This window comes from Notolabrus celidotus, chromosome 4 (assembly GCF_009762535.1).
Source record: "Notolabrus celidotus isolate fNotCel1 chromosome 4, fNotCel1.pri, whole genome shotgun sequence".
In the NCBI taxonomy this organism is placed as follows: Eukaryota; Metazoa; Chordata; class Actinopteri; order Labriformes; family Labridae; genus Notolabrus; species Notolabrus celidotus.
Window position 1 is genome coordinate 15,592,012 of NC_048275.1, and position 24,870 is coordinate 15,616,881.

The window sequence follows — 24,870 nt, forward strand, 5'->3', positions numbered from 1 at the left end:
AATGTGGTAAGCGTATCTTCCTGATGACAGGTGTCCAAGTATAAATCTTACAAAGCTTCCTAAGGTGCAGCTGCATGAATCATAAGTATTTTCTCCTCTCTGCAGCTGGAACAGTGCCAGCTCTCATTTCAAAAGTTCCCGTTGCTGTGCATTATTGGTATGAAAGCCATTACCTATAGGCAATATTTGCCTTAATGAATAAAAATAACAGCACTTACATGAGTCCTTTACCTGTGCAAAATACATGACTGTCACATTTTGCTGCTTAACTAAGAAATAGTGATGTCCTCAGCAGCAAAGCCCTACATTTGTACTGTTTATTCTATTACATTCCCTAGTATGCAGGACCTAAGCTTCTCAAACAGTGCAGCAAATGACAGAATTTATGTTAAAACATCCAACTTATTGTTTTCTGCACAAATCTCACACACTTTACAACATTTTAATTCACCCCAGGGCTCAAGCAAAGCAACAACTTCATCAGATTTGTTCCCCCCTGGATCAATATGGCTGTAGCATCATCACTTCTGTCTTTCAAGTGTGGGCTACAGGTTTCAGGAAACAATGTTACACAAAGAGATGTGTTCAGTGGAGTTTTATTCACAGCAGCCCACAAGTGCAGCACTATATAGTTCCCTTCTGATGCTTAGAATGGTTTTAAGGAACGGTTATTACTTTGGTTAACTAAATCCTTGGTGTTTGGCTTTTACACAACTTTAAAATAAAGAGAAAATAACACCACAAGAGAAGAAACATTGGAATTTAAGATGATAAACCTCAGTCTGTAATCTCACTGAAGTATTAAATCCTAATTGTTGTTCAGTTAAAATGTGGGTGTATCCTGTCACATCCATAGACTGTGTAATAAATGGATGTAGTATCCGTGACGTCACCCATCTGTTTCTGAAGCGCTGTTTTGAAGCCATACAGTGTATGCTGATTGTGAAATTAAATATTCAGACTAAACCAAGCAGCAACCTCGGGTCTCAAACTATGAAGCCCATGCGGAAGTGTTATAAACTGCAGTTCATCTAGAGTCCGCTTGAGGCTGGCTGCAGAAACACCGGAAACCACATGGACAGCAATTCAAAAAAGACGATCTTTGCAACATTAATAAACATGTTTACAGCCTGGTTCAAAAAACGGCTAGGCTCTACGTAGCTAATCTCTCTATCGGCACACACTGTGCAGGGGGGTGATTTTTTTTCCAACGCAATGGTTCAGAAGATATTAAGATTACCATTTTTTGTCCAAATAAGGACATGACTGACTTGACTCCCGGTCGGGAACACATAACTTTTGGCTAGGAGGCTCAAACTCCACCCCTTTACGTCACACTTTGTCTGGTTGAGTAGTGGTAGTTTCCAATATGGCTGCCGCCGTCGATTGGCTTCAAAACAGCACTCAGGAACAGATGGGTGACGTCACGGATACTACGTCCATATTTTATACAGTCTATGGACTGAACTCATTTTTTGTACCAGGCTGTAAACATGTTTATTTCTGCTGTAAAGATTTGCTTTTGAATTGGTGTGTATATGGTTTCTGGTGCTTCCAGTGCCAGCCTCAAGCAGACACTCAAAGCTTCGATTCTTGTTGCAGCTTGTTCACATCCCCTTCGACGCCTCAGTGCAAACTGTCCCTTCATTATTTTATCCTGTTGATACTTCGCCAACGCACAATGCTGCAAGCCTTTAACTACCCAAAGTCATACGGTTGCTCAACCAGCAGAGACACTCACTGGGTCGTGAAAAAAGATTTAACACCTAAGAATGTGAAGCAATCTGTTAGGTTAATGAGTCTTGACCACCTCCTTTCACATGTGCATGTTCACAATTACACAGAAATCCAAGGGGAGTCATGACAAATAGTAGCGAAGGGGGTTGGGGGTCACAAACTGTAAAGAAACAGTCACTGTAATCAATATTTTGCTAGAGGGAGACAGAGTGCCAAACCAAATGTTGGATTCGGAAAGCAACTGTTCCTCATAAGTGTTCCCACTTGACGCTCATTATCTGTTGGGCTAAAATAATCAATCCATACACAGATGGCTTCTCAAGTGCTGCAGGATTCCTGCAGTATGTCATGCAGAAAGACCACCAAAGGGATGAGCAGTTCCTCATTATGGGTGGGCTTAAAGGGAAAATCTGCATTTCTTCAACACAAAGAGATGGACAGTCCAACCATCTAGATCATTATCATTGACGTTTGTACCAAAAATGGAAAATAATTGTAATTTGTTCAAAATATAGCCAGTTACTGAAGAACGAGTGATTTTCATTTCTTTGTGTATGTGTGTTTCATTTATCATCATTGTGGGGGTTTTATTTTTATTTTTTTGGAGGGGATATTTCTATAATTTTCTGTAGCTCACAAGGCTAAGATAAAAACAGCTTAACAATTACACCAGGTGCTGGGTTGAGCAAGAATCCATATATCTTGTAAATGTTATTACACTAGAAAATTGGATGTGTATTCAGCCCCTTTGAGTGCTCTCTAAGTGCTTTCTAGTTTGTGTTGTTCATCATATCAGTCAAAATATGTTAAAAGTAAGCCATTCTCTTACTAAAGACAGCTGGATGTCAATCAAACTGCAGCAATCACAATGTCTAACAACATTCAACAAATGGGAAAATCTCCCTTGTAATGCATCGTGCGACAGTCAAACTACATTACCCAACACAGCGGATAACAAAGTTAGGTTAAACGGGCCTTAATTCAAATCCTTAAGTTCAGAAGCACATTGGTGGGATTTTGTGACTGCATTTTCAGGCAAAACTTGTTACAGGAGTATCCCAGGGACGGATTCTTGGACCACTGCTTTTTGTTTTTTACAAGCACCACCTCACAAAAATTCTTGACTACAGTATATTTTTTTAAAGTCTCAGTCTTAGGCTACATTGTAATAGCTAGCAAATTATTACATGATGGAATTACACCTTTTTTGTGAATAACTCAACTTAACACTCAAAAACTGCACAGTCCGTACATCAAAGTCCAACTTTGCCCGCAGGTAATGCCCCAATCTAACCATTAACCACTGTGCCACACAGATTAACCAATCGCATTCTCATTTTCAGCTCCATCGCATTTTCAAGTAATGGACTATCTGCAAAAACAAGGCCAAATGACCTCTTTAAGATCTGCTTTGTAGTCTCGTAGTTGAATAGAAGAATTACTAACATGTCAGATGTCTAGAATATTCTTAATATGTTGTAGATATTTTCAATTTCTCACCCACACATCTATCTTTTGACATTGGAGTATGAAAAAGCTATATTATTGGTTTGTTACATCTACCTTGACTACTTCTGAGTACATAGTATCCTCTTTTTATGATCCAATGTGTGAACAACAAACTCCTTTCTAAGCCTGTAGTAGAAAAGGAAACCTATCTAAAGGCTTCCTGTCATCATTAACAGAGAAGCTTTTAATGTGGCTCAGAGCCCCATTGATACACATCCGATCCAGGCCTTTTTTGCTGAATTTAATTACCCTGTTCACCTTATTTTGATGAAAGGACTCAACTGTTTGAACAGGCGTGTACTTACTGCTCCAATTATTTTTTGCACTAAGCAGAAAAGAGGGGATCTGACCAAAGTTCATAATGAAGAGTTCATGTCCTTCTTCTGAGTGTCAACAAATCTGCGTGTGATGAGTTCAGGGTTTTTGACTTTGTGAGTGTTGACTCGTTTGTCACTGTTTGATCCCGTTTGTTACTTGTCCAATTTGTGTTTCCACTGAAACCCAGGGGCAAGATGCAAGATGTTTTAAAGATCAATATAGCTGCATACAGTTCAGTGATTCTTCTGCAGGACTCGGGCTGTGCAAGATCTCACCCTTTCATACATTTGTTATCACATGTTTTATAGACATCCTATTTCAGTTCAGAAAATCAAATATGAATACGAGGATATATGAAGTCTTTCAAATGCATGAGCACACTCAAATACTAATACAAACACTATGTTATGTCCACCGATCAGTGGCAGCTGTAAAATGTTTGCACTTCTTGTCGTCTCTGTCAAACACCAGCGGGAGTCGTCTGAGGGGATTCTCGTTCAGAGATGACAGCATAATTACAGAGCTACTGGGATGCTGCAGGTTTCATTGCACTGTGTGACAGCCGGGCATTAAAGACCATTCAAATTCCACTTGTTTTGCACTAACTTGTAAATCCTGTCGTCTTACTGTTACATTTTGCAAGAACAATCAAATGATAACAGCCTCCTGGTGGAGCGCTGACGTTTTACTGAGAAGTTAAAAGTGAAGGTGTTCAGAACTCAGACTTCTTTCTTTACATTCCAGGTTTTGAAACAGTGACATCAAGATTATAGATATGCAGAGTTTTGATTTCAAATTAAATCAATTAGCATAAAATAGTAAGCAAAATTTCCCTGGATCACATATGAAGTTGTAGAGAGTTGTGGTCATTTAATTTTTGTTTTGCCCTTTCACATGAGCAAACGACAGCTTCCCCATCCCGCCCTACACATGACACACAGTCACGCTGCTCTGTGCCAATCCTCAGCCTCTGTATTTCCTCCAGCATGACTGTAAAATCAGTCAAACAATTGTGAAATCAAGTCAATCAAGAACCAGCTGCCTCCTCTTCAGATTTAACAGAAAATCAAAACAAAAGCTCTGACAGACGGTTAACTTGCTCGTCTCTTCTGATATTTTATGATTGTCGACAGTTGAGAACAGAAAATTGGCACAAATCTCTTGTTAGGAGTGTAAAGCTCCCGTTTTATTTATACGATTTAACCTATTTCATGTAGAAGAAGTCAGCACCTGGACCTGCAGTGTCATACAGAATTTCTCCTCCGAAGTGAGAGCTTTGTGTCCCATATATTCACCCGTTTCCAGCTCTGCCTTAAGAAAAATGTTTTTAGAACCACTGACAGAGAAAATATCTGCTCACAAGCAGCAGAGAAGATACAGAATGGGAAACAAACTTGCATATTATATTCATTTTAACACAGGCAGGAAATGTGTCGCCTGCACTTGAAAGAAAAATGCACACCAGGATGTTTTTTAAGGAGAACAGCTACCCACTCTAGACATTATCTAATGTTAGAGTTGATTAATGCAGCCAGTTATGATCCATAACTTGGAGCTATGTGTTAGTGACATTGATCTTTGGACTCTTTTTTCCACTGTAATCAGAGACTCAAGCCTGCTGTGCAGACACTTTGATTCAAAGATAATCCGAGAACTGTAACACCAAGAACACCAGACTTCATGTAATCAAACAAAGTATTTATATCACGTCATCACTTCAGTCTGTGATCACCTGCTCAGCTGTGCTGAACATACAGCAAGTGTGTAAGAGCGATAGAGGGGCCTGGTCACTTGTGTTCCACTCACTAAAAACCACAAGATATGAACAGCCTCGAAGTTGCTCTGATTGCCGTCACTCTCTTCTCCCGTTGTTAGAAATGAGGTGGATGTGCCATATCTGCAACACGATGCTGGCATTTAATAGTGCTTAGCTCGCAGTAAGCCATAGCGGTCTCATTTGTCTCAGATTTCAGATTGTGTTGTGAAAAATATACATCACCTGTGCAAATGAGATACAGTAGACAGCAACAGGGATACAAGTATTTATCATGTGTACAGGGATATGAATAACTAGGTTTCTCTGTGTGCGTGAAAACACTTAATCCTGAATATGATCATAACCGGGATAAGGATCACAACTGGGCCCATCGATGGCAGCTATTACAACCCACTAACACCATTAGCTGTACCTTATTTCCTAATGGTAACATAAGTAACGGTCTGTAATCGTGTTGGCACTAACTTCTTATATTCCAGTCATTGTTTTTGACTGTAGTACGGACACAGCTTTTTCTTCTTCTTTGGTGTTATTGGTGGTTGGAAACCAGCCTAGAGATGCTAGAACCGTACTTTATTAATCCCCATGGGGGAAATTAAATTTTTTCCACTCGTGTTATTTTTTTGGTCATGCTACACACACAATTTGATATTTACATACAATTTTATGCACAAACATGCAGTGGACGTGCACTTAGGGAGTGATGTCAGAGTGAGGATGCTGCCATCAACCAGCACACCCCGAGCATTTGGGGGTTTGGTGCTTTGCTCAAGGACACCTTGGCAGTGGCCAGGCGAGTGAACCAGCATCTCTCCAGCCACTAGTCTACTTGCCAAACTTTGTCCATGCTGTGACTCGAGCTGGCGACCCAAGCCAAGTCACTGAGCTACTGCCGCCCCATTATGCTAGAAACTCACAAAATGATATACATGTACCTTGTCTCATGCATCCAACCAGATGTGAAATGATAAAAATCCACCAAGCAAATGACATGACAAAGACCAAAGTTTTAAATCAATCAATCAAGGAGGCATTCAACCAAAGGTTAATGGTCATCATCACTGCCATCACTGCAGCGTCTTTATGTACATTTAAAAAATGAATGAAAAGGAGTCTCTTTTAAACCTATGCACAAGATAGTTGATATAGCTATTTTGTATGTATAGACATTTCCTATAATTTTTTTTCAGGAAAATGCTTTAATATATATTAATTCATAAATTTCAATGTATGGTTTGTCCATCAATTGAGTGAAATCCTTGAGGCAAGAAAACCAGTCCACATTTCAATAATCAGAGGTTGACTTTCTATGATTAGATAAAGCTCAAAGGGGAGACTTTCCTTTTGTGGTACCTTTGATACAGATTTGTATTATTAAGATTCTGCCAAGCAGCAGTCTTTAACCATGAATAATAAATCATTCAAGACTATTCAGAATTGGTTTGCTCTTACATTTAAACCTGCAATATAATAGGACTGATGAGAGCTTTAGTAGAGTCACAGTCGATATACTCCTACAGTACAGTGTACTCATGGTGTTTCTGATGTGGGAAACAAGGATCCTTCAGAGTAAGGGAGAAAATAAATTGCTTAGACTTTGTGTAATGAACATACTTTGCAGTAGAGCACACTATTGATTGAACAAATCCCCCATGAAACTTGAAACAGTGGCAGTCAAATGAAAAGGGACATTGCTGGAAGACTTAGGGTAGACATACCGCACAACATGAGAATTTTAATAGGATTAGCTCCGAGTAGATTCCCCTACACTTATCTCCAGGCATGCTGAGAAAACCCTATATCACAGTTTTTCTCAGAGCTCTCGAATAACAATATTAGAGTGAAATTGCTGCTATTATTTTATTTTAAGAGATCCTGTGAGGCGCTTTTCACATTTCAAATGGGAATAATAAAGGTCTAAAAAGGTGAGGTGGAAGGAGATACCTACATGAGTGATTGAAAAAGACTCAGCCCAGCTCCAGCTCCTGCATACAACGGCCACAGTGGTCGTGCAGTGGAGCTAAGATGATGACAATAATTTATGAAGCTATAAAATCTTTAAGCCTTAACCTTAATCTTTAAGTTTAATCACATCAGCACTGAATGACAGATAATCATTGGATTTTAAAACAACTGAAATATGAAAACACATAAAAATAAATCTGCCAGCAATTAATAAAGTGTTCTTCTCCCATTTATTCTGCAATCATATAGAATGATTACTGTGTACACTTCCTATATCCCCAACTATTTATAAGCATAACAGCACAAGCCTCTGATTAATGGCCGGAGATGTAAGTCATGGAGCTACACCTCGCTACATTCACTATCAGCATAACCACCAAGTCATGAGTCACGACAAGAGTGAAATATACCTCGATGTTTTTACTGTTTTAGTTGACTAACTGGGTGATTCATCATCCAGAAAGTGTAAACTTACCGCGCCCGTGTGTGAATTTTAATGTTGCAGAAACAGTAGGTTGAATACTCAGCATATCTAGACTTTTATTTATAGTTTTGCCTTTACCTTCTTTTTTATTTTGTCCACATCCAGGTCTACCTCCTCCAAGAAGATATATATGTTATTTCGGAGACGCTGTGGGGGAAATCTTTGGAAAGTGTTAGTTTGAGTAAGCATTTGAAAAAGTTAAAGTAGCAGCAAACTTCCTCGTTTTTATTTTTTTATATTCTATTTATATTTTTTGTCTTTGCAGCATTAGTAAGGGAACCGCAGGAGCTGTTGGAGCCTCTGAATCCATTAATAACTTGTGTGGTGGGGACCTATTATGCAAGTGGTGAAACCTGAGAGTCAGTCACCTGTTCTGCTACCTGAGCCCAGGATCTGGGGATGGAAGAGGAGGAAGAGGAGGAGAGAGGAAAGGTAGACGAGCTCACTCCGCTGCCTGCCTGGAGGATTCAGCTCACATGGAGAGGGCCTTGGGTGATGCTGGAAGCTTTAAAGAACCATGTTGGGTGTTGTTTATCCAGCATATTAAGCCAGTCCAGAGGAGGTATGTGTGTATGTGTATGTGTGTGTGTGAGTGAATGAATCAACAGAGAAACTTCACAACCTACTGAAGTGTTTCTACCAAGGCAATCACTGTTCAAAATTCCACCAAGGACACAGGCTTGCCTATGCTTTCATTTGCCGGGCATATTCAGCTCTTAGTCTTCAGGTTGGCTAACACAAGCTCACAGGGTCATTTGGATAAAACATATTGACTCGGTTGATGAGTTGTGCTTTGCTCCTTGATCCCCTTGTCAGCTGAGAGGAGTTTCCGCAGGGGCTTGAGGAAATACCACTGAGCATTCTTGGTTACTCACGGACTTCACGGATCTATTTTACTCCCCCAGAGTGCAGGAGAGTCTGAACTGTTGCTTTGGTTGAAAGGAGTGGATATAAGAGAGGAGCAAGAGTGTATGTCTGGGTCTTTGACACACAGCTTTATCAGGTAAGAAAGCTCACTTCATGTTCATGTGTACTATGAGAGTCAGATAGTGGATTTTCAGAATCATTCATATTATGGTCTGTGTAACAGTAAATACTTATTGCTTTACCAGAAATTATAAATGTATACGTATACCTTGAAGGAGTGCAGACTTCCTCCAAGGCCAACAGAGCAGTCCTCTTTGATATGGAACTGTGGTAGTGCAACTGCAACTGCTGTAACTGTCTGGATATATATTTCCATGTCTGTTAAAACTATTTGAAAATGTAGTTGTGAGTAGCTTCAGCATCATCAGCCCAGCTCGGCATTTATTATCTAATTCAAAACTAGGAATTGTTAATACACTTCATGCTAAATATACTTGTAGAAAAAACACATTGTATAATAGATATAAATGTTTTTTCATCATTGACATATGTACAGATATTACAAAGTTGGAACAGGACAGCTGGTTATCACAATATGCTGGGTTTCTTTTGTTGTTGTTGTTGTTTGGTGATGGATCCACTTCAATGGATTTTGCCCGGTTAATGCTACACCCTTCCAAAAAAGCTGGTCACCTCGAGGTTAGTAAAGTTTGGCCAGTCGTATTTCTGTCATCCTGAAAAAGAAACAACATTAAAAACTCAACTCAACTCAACTCAATTGTATTTATATTGCACCTTTCATACATAAAAACATGCAGCCCAAAGTGCTTCACAGAATAACAGAGACAGAAAACAACAGCAATGGTAAAATTATAAAAGGCATGATTATAAATAAAATCCTAATAAAAGAAAAGAAAATCAACACAGTAAAATGAATGTGGAAATAGTGGAAAGAAGATTAATAGTGGAAAGAAAAGTTAAAAATAAGGTAGAGTTGACAAGATCAGATGAACACAAGAAATAAATCGGTAAATAATTATTCTTTATAAATAAGATAAATGAATAAAACACAACCTGGCAGTGATCAAAATAGTCAATATAAGTTTGTGTACATTTTCAGGGCAAAAAATGCTACATTTATGGCTCAGGTCCATGAACACACCACTTGTTTTAGATTCACAGGTGAAACCAATAAAGCCAAGCAGACTTTGCTTGCACTTTTAGATAATAATAAATTCCACCATTCTTTATCTGTGCAGCATTCAGTGCTTGTTACTGCAGTCTCAGGTGAGAATAAATGGTTAGTATCTACAATTTACCGTCTGAAGGCCACTGGTATGTTTTTCTACTGCAAATTCAAACAGATTAAGTCCCATGTGACCAAATTCCAGTGAGCCACAGTCAGGACCATTACAGCACGGTTGACTCAGTCTGATAAATTGCTCTAATGTAGAAACCAGCATGTAACTGTTATATGAAATAAACAAGGGGCATGACTTCTTACAGTATGAAAGGTCTATTTTTGATGCATTATATATTGCCCAGTAAAGAGTGTGTGCAGAGGACTTATACCTTGCAATGAGTGTTAAATTGAAAAAGAACATAGAGCTGCATAGACTTCACACAAAAAGACATTGAAGCCAGGTATACTTAGTTTGAGGTGAGACGTCTTTCACATTTGAAACGCTTGAAGGGGAGGTTGAGTACAAAGGACAATGTGAAGGAAAGTTAAAGGCATTCTTAGCATTGAGTATACGTAACGATAATAAGACTTCTAAATGACAAAAATAACCTGAGAGTTAATGTGACACATCTGAATAAGAGCATTTTGTCCTAGAGTTTCCTCGGTGAGCTGCATTTCAGCTCCGGCTGTGCTGATGGGTTTATCTCTCACACACCCACAGCTCTGCACAGCCTGTCTGCTTCCTAACCAACTGTAGGTCCCATGGCCTCCCTCTCTGTTCCTGGCACTGCCACAAGCACAAAGGTTTACTCAATCACCGGTTTTCATGCATGCGACAATAGGCGTATGGTCACATCAGCCAAGTACAAACCCTGTTTTTCGCTCTCTGTGTGCTGTCACTCTATCTGTCTATGAACACACACTGTTATTATTTTCTCATTTCACACCTTGCATGTTTTGCTCTGTCTCTCGCAGAGACATACGTTGGTGCATAAGGTTTAGTTCTAATCTGAACGGCTAGGTGTTTTTTTGTTTTTTGACATTTTTATGTCAACAAATCTCATGACAAGACCAAAGACAAAGACGCATTTGTCTGTTAACGCTTGCCTGTCGGAGGCTCTCAATCCCTAGCTCTTCCTCCCACTACAATAGAATACATTTTTAAGGTATCATCAAAAATACACACCATCATTTTTTGAAACAGATTCTAACTTCCTTAAACACCTTGGCTTGGAAGATTTTAGCATCTTACTCAAAAGGTGAAAAGGCTGGTGGACTATTTCCTACCTGTGATGCTAGCCACTTTGCAAGTGAGGCGAGGCTAGGAAGTATTAAATGCAGCAGGACTGTGTATGTGGGATTGACCACAATGCCCAGATTTGTAATAATAAATTAGCCTTTCATCCAGTGCAACCTAGCATAGCTCTTTATTGTGTTTGATATGCTTTTAGACAGGGACACATGCTACTACAGGGGACAGTAGCTTAGCCTATTGGGACTTGGCTTGGGGATCCGCAATAGGTGAATGATGAGGTGCCCGTTCACCTCCTCCTGGACCAATACACTGAACCCTGTAACTGCTCTTGGCACCTGACTGTGTGGCAACTCCTTTGACATCTCCCCTTCCATTAGCCTTTGTGTGTACATTCAGCCTGTGTGTAAAAAAACAGTTAAATGAACTGAGGACCCCTCAGGAGATGGATATGAAATGTTTTCTTCTATCAGATTTTTTAAAGGGATTTTGGTTTTTCCATTGGACTTGGTGACAATAAAAAGGAATACCTGTCAGGTTGTTTTTGCTTGTTTCCTCATGGATATAAACGATGGACAACATGACAGCTCTCCAAAACTGAAGCCAAAACATTTTGAGCACCCCCTACTGACTAACAGCATTGAAGGTCATAAGACAACATTCCTCATGTTAACCGATGGGATGTGGGTGAAACTTCCAAATCAAAATATATGTTTTCAACATTTTTTTTTATTTTCCTCAAAAGTTATATTTTTGGGCGTTTGTGCCTTTATGATAGGACAGCTGAATAAAGACAGGAAATGTGGGGATTAAAGAGTGGGGGAAGACATGCAGGCCATGGTCGCGGCCAGGAGTCCAGCAGGCGACCTCTGCAGCAAGGACTATAGGCCTTATGTGTGGGGCGCTTAGACTGCAAGGCCACCAGCGCCCCTTCAACATTTTTTAAAGGTGATTTCTGTCATTACAGTGAGATCGTATCATGTCTATTTAGTCAGTAACAAATATCTATGAAACACTAATTTTTGCTGATTTTCAAACCCTGTCCAATTTCCAACCAATTGAAATACTGCAGCTATATAGAGTAGAGTATACTGTGTATATATATAGAGAGAGAGCTTAAGTACCTTCTGTTGTAAATATTGCAAGACTCAATTCAACATGCACAAACACTGTTCTTTCTAAATATAGTCTCCATAGTGGCATTGAAAGATGACGAGCATGCCTTCCAAAATGTCTTCAGTTGGGATCTGATGACTGTGAAGGCCGCACAGTTGCATATGATTTGCATCATTTCCATACTTAATTCAGTGAGCCCTCATTCCCTTTGGAAGTGCCTGCATTCTATTTTTCGCCGCTCATTTACTCGGGTTTGTCCTTGAAATTGCCTCCTGTCTGTAGTAATAGAGACCAACTTGTGTGCAGGTGTATTTGCATTTTCTTTACAACACTGGAAAGATGGATGTTAGAAAACAAACATCTGAAGTTTAAATACTCTCTTCACCCCTTTTCTCATTTGTTTTGGCATACGTTCTAGACACCTTGTTTTATTCCCCGTTTAAGGCCATATTTTGCTTCAGGGTCCCCGCTTAGAGTCGCTTTCTCTCTCACAAACAAACTCCTGTTCACCCCTCTTTTATAGAGTGCAGCATTATAAGAAAGTTGTCCTTCCTCCAATTACACTCTCTGTCTGGGTAGAAAGAGAATCAAAGACAAAAATGGGGTGAAGCTGCGAATGTGTAAATTTCTATTTCAGTGTTGTTGTTCAAGTCTGCATTCCCATCCCATGTGACTCACCTCAAAGCGGAGCACACGGGGTAAACATAATTACTTTCCTTGTATTAAATCCACTGCACCATTCATGTAAACACCTTAACAGGCCAACAACATGACTTCAATTTGCAAGGTCTCACCGTGACATTGTGTAACTCAGAGTGAATGCTCTGTGTTCCTGATGAGTAGAGTGAACTGTGCCTTCTGTAATAAACTCATTTTTATTGACTGTATTGGGCTTTATCTGGCTGTATTGAGAGCAATGCACCAAGGTTATCATGACGGAAAAAAGTGAATTATACTGCGGAGTAGATTAAAGTGTCGACATACCCCCTTCCTGTGCCATCTGAAACAACGGGCCTTATTATTTAAGCTAATGTTTGGTATTGAGTAATCATCCAAAGATGTGCCAGACAGACGTGTTAGAAGAGTCTTCATCAGCTGGGTGAGAGACAGAGACTTTTTTTATTCCAGGTGGGGATGAACATGGCTCTAGGCACTGAATAACTGATGAAATGATAAAGTGAAGTGAATAATGCGATATTGAAGTATTAGCAGGAAGACTATTTTCAGTGACAAGATAGCTGCACTTGAGTGATGAGTGGGTAAATCTGATAATTGTTCTTCAAATGGAATAAGCCTTTGAAGTGCACTCCTGTATTTAAAGCATCATGCCATGGGATGTAGCTTAGTTAAAGTTAGAAGTTGCAGCCCTCCCATTTCAATATCTTTTTTCTCTTTTGTACCCGCAGATGAAAATAGAAGAAGACAGCTGGTCAATGTCATTGGGTTTCTGCAGTTGGACATCCCCAAGCCTATCGACACCCAACATCAATGAGGTAAACAACTCTGGGCGTACTTAACCTGTAATCTGTAATGTGTTCAACACTATGTAAATACTGACTGGATGTACTGTCTTACTTTGTGCTGCTATTTCTTACCTGAAGATGTAAATGTTGTTGCTTAAAGCTGCTGTTGGTAGTCACAGAGTAAACATCTGTTCAGAGAGAGGGACTTCGAATGTCAACACTATACCTCCCAACCAGATCGGCGTGTGCAGTCATGATAGTGCCGGACTCATAACCAATCGGAGGACGTAGTAGGGGCCCCTTAAGCAATCAGGACAGAGGATTGGAGATTAGCTATGATCGGTCTGTCATAACAGGAACGAGGGGAATAATAACGTTGCTTGATACAAAGGCATTGGAAATCGCAGAGATTTCACAATAGTCTCAAATTACTCCACTTACCGATGAGTACAGACTGGTATTATGACCTTTTCTCCAAACCCAGCAGAAAAAAATTACCATTTTTTACACCATTCCTACCAACAGCAGCTTTAAAGAAGCAAGATACCCAATGAATACCCTGTGTTTTTATAAATAAGGAAATTAGCTTTGGAGATCATAACTGAATCAGGATGTATAAATGTGTCTATTGTTTATCAGTGTAATACAGGGCCTAACAGGAGCTGACTATTTTTTTAATCCAGCCTTCCTTTCAAGTGGTCATTTGAGGTTCAGATGTGCGATATGGATGGTCATGATTTGATATAGACTAATAAGTACCTGCTCCTGAAGGCAGATAGCAATAGGATTACCAATATTTTGTCATATTTTTATATTTAAGAAGAAGGTCATAATGTGAAGTTTAAGCAAACCTGATAGTAAGAAAGGCTGAGTGGGCAGACATTGATTTATTTTTTATTTAATTACCAATTCTGACATTTCTATCATTAACACAAAAAACACAAGTTCTGACTCTTCTATTGTCGTCTTTTTTTTTTTTTTTTTAACAAAGTACATAAAAAAAAACTTTCATCCAATATACTTTGGCCTTTTAAGAAAATTTTGCCGAAAAAATTGGATGAAATCTTTGACAAACTGTCAAATCTGACATGTGTGGGACCTATAATAATGTCACGCATTGATATGGACACTGACATCCCCCCACTCTAATGTTTATTTTTGTTATTTTATACATAATCTGTCTAATTCATAATTGTGCAATAGTCAGGTATGCAGGCATTTGTGTTATCCTTATGTGTTATGTGTAATTAGGAGGAGCAAGGCTCAAGCAGGCAGTTTGGGGCAGTTTTGGAGCAGCTTTGGGGTTTTTGGGTGCACATGCGCAATTTAGAGAGCGGACCGAGATGTTTATGCTGTACGCAGCCACGCTGTGCTGTTGATCTTGTACTGTTGCATAAATCCTGGAAGTTGAGTAAACTATAAAACACACCCCATGCACGCCTGGAAAACCACTTTTTGTGTCCAAATGTGTAACACATGTCAACAAATTAAACACAGGTAGTTTTCCACCCTCACTACATGTTAAAGTCTTCATCAGACAAAGTCTTCACTAACATCAGAAGTCCATATGTCTGTGAAAAACTCAAGTCACAGATGCTGTTGTCGAACAGATTGTGAGTGTGTGTAGAGATCACATCATGAAGGGCAGGTACAGACATCTGCAAAGAAGTGACGGCTCAAGAGAATAAATCTGTGCTCTAAATATTCCATTAGCTTGTGTTATCCTCAGTCTTCTATCATGGAATGAGGTTGGTCATCTTGTGCCACATCTTGAGGGATTTTTGTCAATAATTGCTCTAGCTTAGTCTCAAGTAAAGTTTCTGCAGTTCTTGAATCAGCACTACGGCGCTCACAGTTTTACATATTCTAATACTAGCTGTGGTCACTGCTGCTTTGTATGTCTTCAATGCATCTTTTCAAGTGACATTAGATTTGTTGTGTTAAAACTGGCAGACTTTTTTCCATCTCTGGCATACTTTGGTACATTTGGCATATTGCAGTGGTGTTATTCTAAAAAAAAAAACAGTGTAAAACATCCACACTGGTGATCCATGCCCATTTTGGCTCCTGCTGCTACTGCACGTGTTGTTGTCCTTCTTGTCTGGGGTCAGATCCCATACCACCACATACTGTGTAAGAATGTGTAGGCTTATTAACATTCTGTATATATGAAAGCCTTTATTATCAATTGTTCATATTGAATAAAACTATTATTGAAATAGAAAATAATAACCAAATGTTCCTATTATTGGCCAGAGATTTCTTGGAAAACTGTAAATCATACATCCTTAACTGGCTTTTTTTTTTTAGGCCTGAGAGCTTTCTTGAGACAAAACCATTTTCTACTGACCCTTATTATGAATATTTGAGCTTCTTAGCCTTTCTCACTGTAAAAGATGAATACTTTTATTTCATAATTACAGGATGTTTGACAGCTTATCCAGCTAAGTGGTGTCTTCCAGTTACCATTAGCTACTCAGGCTTACAGGAACATTAAAGCAAGAGATAAAAAAATCCTCATCAACCAATATCATTAGGGAAAGAGTCTCCTGGAATTTCAGTCCTAAGAATGAGAGCCAACTCAAGAGCTGCTTAAGAAAGATTAGTTTGTCCTTCAAACAGAAGAAAGAGACATATGTTAACCAGTCATCTATCTTGTGTACAAAAGCAGCAAGAAAAGGAGGTAGAGCTTACTGATTGACAGGGGGTTCAGAGATTCTTTGATTTCTTGAAACTGAATTCAAAATGACAAAATTGCGGGTAGTGTATTTGGATTTTTTGGGGGGTTTCTCTCCAAAATTTTTCAGACGATAAATTGGTGCTCATTTTGATAATTTGTCACAGAGTGCTGCCCATCAAATTACACATTGTCATGGCAACAGGAGTAAGTCAAAAAACAAGTCACACAGAGGAGAGCAGTTAATAAGTCCCCCCAAAGACTTCACAGTGACTAATATCTTTGTATTTGTAGTCTTTCTTGGTTTAATTTTGAGTTGAGATTCTTTCAGTTTGCAGAAGAGTCCATTGCAGACTTTGAGCTGAATTCTGATATGAAGCTTTGTCTTTTCTTTGTCTTTTCACAGGCCTCAAGTAAGGATATTGCTGCTTCGCTGCACAAGAATGTGCTGTCATGGGGCGTGTGGCGGGGGCCAGATCAGAAGGAGAGTGTGTCTCCTAGAGCAATAACACACTCTGCTTACTCTCACACTGCAGAAAGAAGGTCTTACAGTGGCGTTTCCAGCCTGTTCAGGACTGCGAGTGTCCCAGATGTGGTCGGAGGGAGTCCAAAGACAGCTTTTTCTTCTATTACCATCGCAACCCGGAAGGTTCTGCCATCATTCTCCACCTTAAGGGAACCTGTGTACCCATCAGCTCCAGCACAACCTATAAAAGTATCAACCGTACCTAAGGTAACTTTTGGAAGAGGAGTCTTATCCCTACCTGTGAGCAGAATGAGAGTCTCAAACTCCCAGTCGGACATGTGCAGACAGAATTCCACCACCATAACCCCAAATGACTTCACACAGGCCTACTCACCAGCTGATGAGTTGGCATTGAGAGATCGAGCAAAGAGGAAAGTACAGCTTGTTCGGCACGGACTGAGCCACACAGATGGCAACAGAAAGCAGGAAACAATGTATGGCTCTTTAACGGATCCGTCCTCGCAGCCTTCCTACAGGTCTTGTGTCCATCTGGAGGTGCCTCTGAGGTCAGCTAGCTCTGTTGTGTTTTTGGACAAGTCACTTTGCATTTCCCTTGCAGAACTGGAGGGAAGAAGGGCAAGTCAACCCACTTTGTTCAGGTCAACCTTTTCTGTTCGCCTCTGCGGTTCATCCTGCAGCAGCTTCTCCAAGAATAACAAAACAGCCAAAACAAATTTGGGTTACGGGAGACCCAGATCAGCCAAATTGGGCGGTTACAAACAAAATATCCAAGAGAGTAATTCAGGCCCCCCACCCAAGCACAGAGGTGACAAGGTCGAAAAAATAGCACCTGCTTTGGGTGTTAACAGCAATGCCTATGGTTCAGACACACAACACTGTGGTGCAGCTTCAGGATTATTGTCATTCAGAAGGCCGAGCCACTCAAACACTAAGGCTGGAAGGCAGAAGGGGAATGCTGATGAGGCAGCTTTCCTTGTCCGGAACAATTTCAAGCAAAGGCAGTATACTTCCAATACCCAGCCAGGTATGAATTTCCCAGAATCACCTTCTCTTCGGAGTGAAAATCTAAGGTGTCCCTGCCAATTGTTCTTTATATTCCTTTCTGTTGCCTGTAAAGCTATTGTAGGTAAGAATCTGGAGGCATAACAGAAAGCTGAATGAATTACCAAGGTGACCCCAAGAGGGCAGAGTTTTATTTGTTTCAATCAGCTTCTCACCTTTTATTTGTACCCCATGCTTTGTGAATACAGCCTCACCCACTCACAGTATTTCATTTACAGTATATTTACACATTTTTCAAATACATCCCATCTGGTACTCATAGACTTAGTACATCTGCAGACTTGAATAGAGTCTTTAATTTATTCCTATCTGAAACACAAGACTTCTGTATAAAATCTGTAGTTAGCATCTGCCACTGCACTGTATATGTTAACTGTGTGTTGCAGATATCTAAAGATAGACTGAATTTACATGATTTTAAATAATCTTTCTCTGGGTCTCTCGGTACACAACTTAAGATAACATCAAGGATATATGAGAGCTGTATTAGGAAATATAATTTGGATGATGCCGCTCGGGAGTCTCCTGTTAAATGTTAGGTGCCAGGCACTGTTCAGGGTGATACAAGTGCTAACAAGGTGTGTAGCAACAAAATATGGGAGCTGCACATAGACATTCTCCACTGACCCCTCCATGCACCTACAATTTTTAAGTCTAGCATTTTTGTCAGCCCTTTCCGAAAGAGGACCCTGTGGACTCATTCCTCTTTCACCCTTGGTGGAGTAATCATACTAATTACAACTACAATTTACCAGTGCTCAATGACCATTTGTTACACTACATGTTTGGTCTTCTGAATTAAGCTAGTTTTTTCAACTGTTCAATTTTTAAAATGAGTACAGCAACATTCACAGAAAGAGGCTCATTCATTTTTTTTTTCCAAAAATGAGAGGAAAGAAATAGCTGCACACTACTTTTTAAAGTACGACAAGTAGCATCTACTCTAGCCTAGCATAGCATTAACACTAGACACAGTTAAAAAAGATACTCTGGGTCTATGAAGTGCAATGAAAAAGCGATGGCGTGCAAGCCTCTTGGAAAATATACTGATCGATGCAATAAAAATCAAGCTAACTGCACTAAAGCAACCCCTTAGAGAAATGTAGCAAGGTAGGCTACAGCAACAAGGCCAAATCACGTACTGAAATATAATGCTACTGCTACTAACATTTCAAGCTAATAGCGTTAGCCAACTGCAGTGTTGCCAACTTAGCGACTTTGTTGCTATATTTAGCGAGTTTTCAGACCCCTCTAGGGACTCTTTTTCAAAAAAAGCGACTAGCGACAAAACTAGCTACTTTTTCTGGTGTTAAATGAAGACTTTTTGAGACTGATGTGATAGCATGTATCGTTCTCAACAAGCAGCCTACGCTGCTGTGAGTCCCTCCTAAGCTGCATTCAGAGCAGGAGGCGTTTATCCCTCCGCATGCAGACTGCAAATGTATCACGCATGTACAAAGAAACCGCTGGCTGATCCCACCTACTGCCTCCTTTTGGTTCATTTAGATAGTTAATGTAGATTGTATACAATTAAAATGTAGAAAACATTATGGTTTAAAATGTCATGTTTTACTTTCATTTGTTGTAGGCTCTTAAGATAAGAGATAAGGTAAGATAGCACTTGACTCGTCCCACAACGGGGAAATTCAAGTGTCACAGTAACAAAGTAGAAAGTGCAAAAAAAGAAAAAATATATAAAGCAAACAAGAGCCTATAAAGTAACCATTATTAAAAAGTTATTAGCAATTAAAATTAAAGAGGTAAAAAATAAGCATATCTTACACATATATAAACAGTATATATATTATTGGTTATAGAGTCTGACCACAGCAGGAGGAAAAGACCTGTCTCCGTCAGACACCGTAAATGTAATTATAAACATATTTAGGGTGTTTTTTACTCTTCTTTTAGTCTCTCCCTCAATGTTACACGTCTCTCCTACAGCGTCCATTATAATTTAAATTATGAAACTTAATGATGTCATTTAGCAACTTCTAGCAACTTTTAGGACAGCCAATAGCTACTTTCCTCACTTAGGAGTTGGCAACACTGGACAACTGCGCAAACTCAGCTTCATTGCCTCATGACAGTGTATACTGATGCAAACTTCAAGCTACTGAAAAGCGTAGTTGAACTATTAAGGCTGCTATTTGTTGCACTGTTACTACCCAATACTGCAAAAAGGGCTATATGTTTCTAAAGCATACAAGTTAAAAGAGTATTTCTTGTTATTTTAAAACTAAAGTGTCAAATCAATACATGATAAAAGCAGTTACAACACCTGTGCAAGAAATAGTCTAGCCAGCTCTTTCTTCATTATTCTTCCAGCTGCAGCTCCTTATCTGTCAGACAGACTTGAGACATGTGAGTGTGGCTACTCAAAAATACTTTAAGTTAATGTTAAGCTAGAGTAGTTGCAAGTGTAAGAGGAATTAAATGATTATGGTGGCTATGCAGGGAGACAGTTATATCTTAGCTGCAGTGAGTAGACCTAGCTAGTACTGGCAGTGGATTTGACAGACAAAAGGACTGCAAAAATGTGATGTCACTGCCTGAAGCGCTTTCAGAGTCATACCTGCTTTCCTCCGCTGTTCCACAGGCTGTCTGAGGAAAACAAGTGCAACACAACACTTTTTAATTATTCAACCACTCTCTCCTCTCATTACGACATTCATCACCTGCACCATCCATCTGCTTTTTTTTCCGTTTTCCTCTTTACACTATTGTTTTGCTTCACTGGGTGCCGCATTTATTCTGATGCCTAAAGGGCGAGAAATATCCTGAGGCAATAACTTGACCGGTGACATTACGTCTTTGGTGTGCGCTTTTCAGAGCATGCTGTGATGCTTTATCTACATGCTGTATGGTCATGGCAAAGTATTCAGGGGGAGATATACATTGTGCAAAAGGTAGAGGAGTGGGGTTATGGGGACAGAGTGAATCCAGAGTCATCTTGTACATTATTCATAGGCCACACTCGTGTTCCCTTAGTGTCTTTCTCTCGTCAAGCAGGGTCAGTTCGAGGTTTGTTTGTTTGTTTTCCTGCTTGTCCGGATCATAAAAACCCAGTCTCAGGAGAGACTGTACAACATATGAATTACATTGAAGTAATATTGCAATCTGCAAAACACCCTGCTACACCAAATTATTGTTCCCTTGAAAACTATCTTGCTGTTGCTTTCCAATAAACTTTCTTTTTCTTGTTTGGAGGTAAAAAGATTTAATGTACCAAATTAAATGATACACTAATCTATCATCTCTCTGTCTCTTAAGTGGACTCCACAACCTGCAGCAAACAAACACGAAGCAACAAGACAGAGGAGCGACATGAACTAGACAGTTCCACAGAGCTTCAAAAAGTCTTCATTTTGGAGAAGAACCTGTCAAGACCAAAGGCAGATTCTCTCGAAGAAACAACCCAGACTCTCAGCCTCAAAGTAAGAGCGTAACATTTCTTTGACCTTGATCTTCTTTCTAAATAAAATCTTCAAAGAAACAAACAAGCAAAACGGAACACTTCAAAGCAAACCTCATTTTGACCCCTCAAGAAAGGCAGTTTGGCATGAAACATCTATAACACAAGGGCGGCTAAGTTGGATTTCTCTGTTGCTTCAGCAGCCTTAAGACTCATAGCATGGCCTTCATCAACAGAATAAAGTTGTCATAGAGATGGATCATGTTATCATGCTACCTGAGTTGATAACCTCGGGTCATGCAATAATAAGTGATCATATACGAAGAGGAGGTTGTAAACTGTCTCTCCAAAGTGATAGCATCAATAACAGCTGAACCGTACATATGATGAAGGCCACATGATATGAGTGAAGGTCCATAAAATATCCATTTAAGACCCATTTACTGCAACATCCTCTGACCTGCAGTGGGTTTCACGATCAAGGATTAAAACGGATGCAGCTCAACCAGAGGTGACACATTTTTTATGGCAGATCATTCTTCTGTCTTGTGAACGTGTTGTAACTTTTCATAATTGTTTTATTGCGACATGGATTATGTTAGGATTAATATGATGAAGTAATTCATCAGTGACAAATTGACTTTAGAATTTGTGGTTAAGTTTTAGTTTACTTGATTACACAAAATTTAAAAGTCGTAACTAAAACACATGAATAAAATTTGAGGGCGTGTGTGTTGGTGCAATAAAACCGCTAAACAGCATGTATGAAAACCACATCCAAAAGACATATAGATGTATCATAAATCGGGATGCACAATAGATATTAGGCTGATTATTATCAGACAATAAATGGAATATCTTTCTATTATTGATTATTCAGATAATACAACTTGAAGCTGATAAAATCAACCAATAGAAGTGTCTTTAATTTGCACACCAAACAGCCTTCACGTTTTGACACAGAGGTGGTGGTATGCGATACACCCAAGTGGCAACCTCCGGTCTGAAAAAATGAGTCCAATGCGGAAGTGCTAAAAACTGCATTTCATTGAGGATCCGCTTGAGGCTGGCTCCGGAATAAGATGATATTTACAGCAGAAATAAACATGTTTACAGCCTGGTACAAAAGATGAGTTTAGTCTGGATAGCTCATTTCTCGATCGGCACACACTGTACGGGGGCAAATTTTTTTCTAACACAGCAATGTCGAAGATATTGAGATTACGAGTCTTCCAATTCGAGGCACAGCTGATTGCAGGAACACTGTAGCTGTTGGCTAGGAGGCTCAAAGCCCGCCTCTTTACGTCACACTGGCTCGACAGCAGCAATATGGCTGCCACCGCCGATTGGCCTCAAACAGCTCTTCAGAAACAGATGGGTGACGTCATGGATCCTACGTCCATATTTTATACAGTCTATGGATCCACCATGATCCTACATACAGGGAAGTAGAAGAAGCACAGCTACAATAAGAGTCAAGCTGGGAGTTTATTACAGTTTCAGAAGAGGATATCACAGTTGCAATTTGCCAAGTACCTGTATTAGCTGCAAGTATGCTGGTAGGAGGGAAAAGGTCTGCAAATTTAAGCACTATAAATATTGTAAGTCCTTAAAAGTCATCATTGGAAGTTTTAGCAAAGAAATAAAAAGCAGCGAGAGCCGCAGCTAGCATTAGCACCGATAAAAGGGCAAGTGCAATATTGTCGACTCAATGGGTAGTACTGCAGAAAGTATACTAAAGACAACCCAAAGGCTAAAGCACTTCATCACAAAATCACTGTGTAAAATTATCCATATTTGCTCACTACACCTTAGACTTCCTACCATCAGGTTTGCATAAAACTACACATTAGGAACGTTCTTTAGAATACAAAAGTGAATCTGTATTTATAAACTTAAAAAAACACATAAAGGAAATGGAAATGGAAATAAAAGTGTTAAAAAATTCTGCATTTGAAAATGTGTTGATTTTTTGTGAAAGAAGAAAACATATGGAAAGAAACAAAAATGTTTGTGTACGTACGGCATGACCAACCTCCGGTCTGAAACTATGAAGTCCATGCGGGAGTGTTATAAACTGCAGTTCATCGAGAATCCGCTTGAGGCTGGCTGCAGAAACACCGAAACCACATAGACACCAATTCAAAAAAGACGATATTTGCAGCATTAATAAACATGTTTACAGCCTGGTTCAATAAACGTCTTGGCTCTACGTAGCTAATCTTTCTATCGGCACACACTGTACGGGGGGTGAATTTTTTCGAACGCGACGGTTCAGAAGATATTACCATTACGAGTTTTTGCCCAAATAAGGACATGACTGACTTGACTCCTGGACGGATACTGTAGCTGTTGGCTTAGAGGCTCAAACTCCGCCCCTTTACGTCAAACTATGCCTGGTTTAGTTCAGCATTTCCAACATTGCTGCCCCGTCGATTGGCTTCAAAACAGCGCTCAGGAACAGATGGGTCACGTCACGCATACTACGTCCATATTTTATACAGTCTATGGGCATGACCAATGATTTCTTGGAGAGGTCATTATTGTTCCTGATTAAATGTTTTTGACAGCACTTGTTATCCTGCTTTTGATCAGTTAAAGTGAGAAAACCCAAGTATAGTGAATGAGGTATAAAATACAAAACATTTGTACCGTTGTACACACTAAAGTCACTATGTCACTAAAGCTTTACGACCAAATGAAAAAGCTCAGTGCATGTGCCGTATGGGAGCTTTAAAACCAAAGGAATGAAAGACTATTTCAATTAACATTCCCCACATACACACCAAGAAAGTCTTGATGTGTTTACTCTTGGAATAAACATTATCACAACAGCAGCAGGATCTCTTGGGGAGAGATTTTTACACTTGGAGAGATTTTCCTCTTTCTTCAGTGTTGGTCGCAGTTGCTGCCAAGTAGAGGAGAAATCTTAATAATTACACAATTTACTTTTTCATTCCTTCCGCCTTCCTCTTTTTATTTGATCCAGTTTTTCTTTCAACTGAGTTAATGTAACAAGTTTTATCTCAGCGCAGTGAGGTGGTAAAGATCCGGTGAGGTTTGTGAGACTTTTCTAAAAGATTCAGATTCCCCCTGTGAGAAAAGCTCTCTTACCTTTATCCCCACTAAAGCTGAGCATAATATTACCGTGTTGCCTGCACCTCCTAGCTATTACAAGGCTGTGAAGAGGATTCTCCAAGGTTAAGGAATAGATTAAGGATATTTTCAGAATAGATTTCAGCGCAGTAAAGATTTTTTACTCTCTTTCTGTGGGATTAGTGTCTATGACTTGTTCTGTTCTAGTCCCGCCAACATGAAGCTTACTGTATCCACCTTTCTCTCTCCCGCCCCAGGAGGCTTTGGAGCTCTTCAGGCCAGACTTCATCAACCGATCCCAAGGTCGGGTAAGGAGGTTGGAGCAGAGGGCTGTGAGGAGGAGAGCGCTGCAGGAGTCCAATCCAGACCTGGTGCAGGACCTGAGGGAGGAGGGATGCAGACAATGGAGGAAGTGCACCACACCGGATCCACTTAGCGGTAAGAGCAGTGCAATAACCTGGC

The 24,870-nt window shown here is 39.8% G+C and overlaps 1 protein-coding gene across 1 annotated transcript in view; it reads left to right on the top strand.

Annotated features, from left to right (window-relative positions):
• Positions 1-24,870, top strand: part of LOC117812047 — a 35,888-nt gene that overhangs the window by 2,318 nt on the left and 8,700 nt on the right. The window contains exons 3-8 of the mRNA XM_034682591.1: positions 7,896-7,971; positions 8,056-9,356; positions 13,615-13,701; positions 16,755-17,859; positions 21,171-21,334; positions 24,666-24,846. Coding sequence (XP_034538482.1) covers positions 9,303-9,356; positions 13,615-13,701; positions 16,755-17,859; positions 21,171-21,334; positions 24,666-24,846 — 1,591 coding nt within the window. The 5' untranslated portion in view covers positions 7,896-7,971; positions 8,056-9,302. The remainder of the gene's footprint in view (positions 1-7,895; positions 7,972-8,055; positions 9,357-13,614; positions 13,702-16,754; positions 17,860-21,170; positions 21,335-24,665; positions 24,847-24,870) is intronic.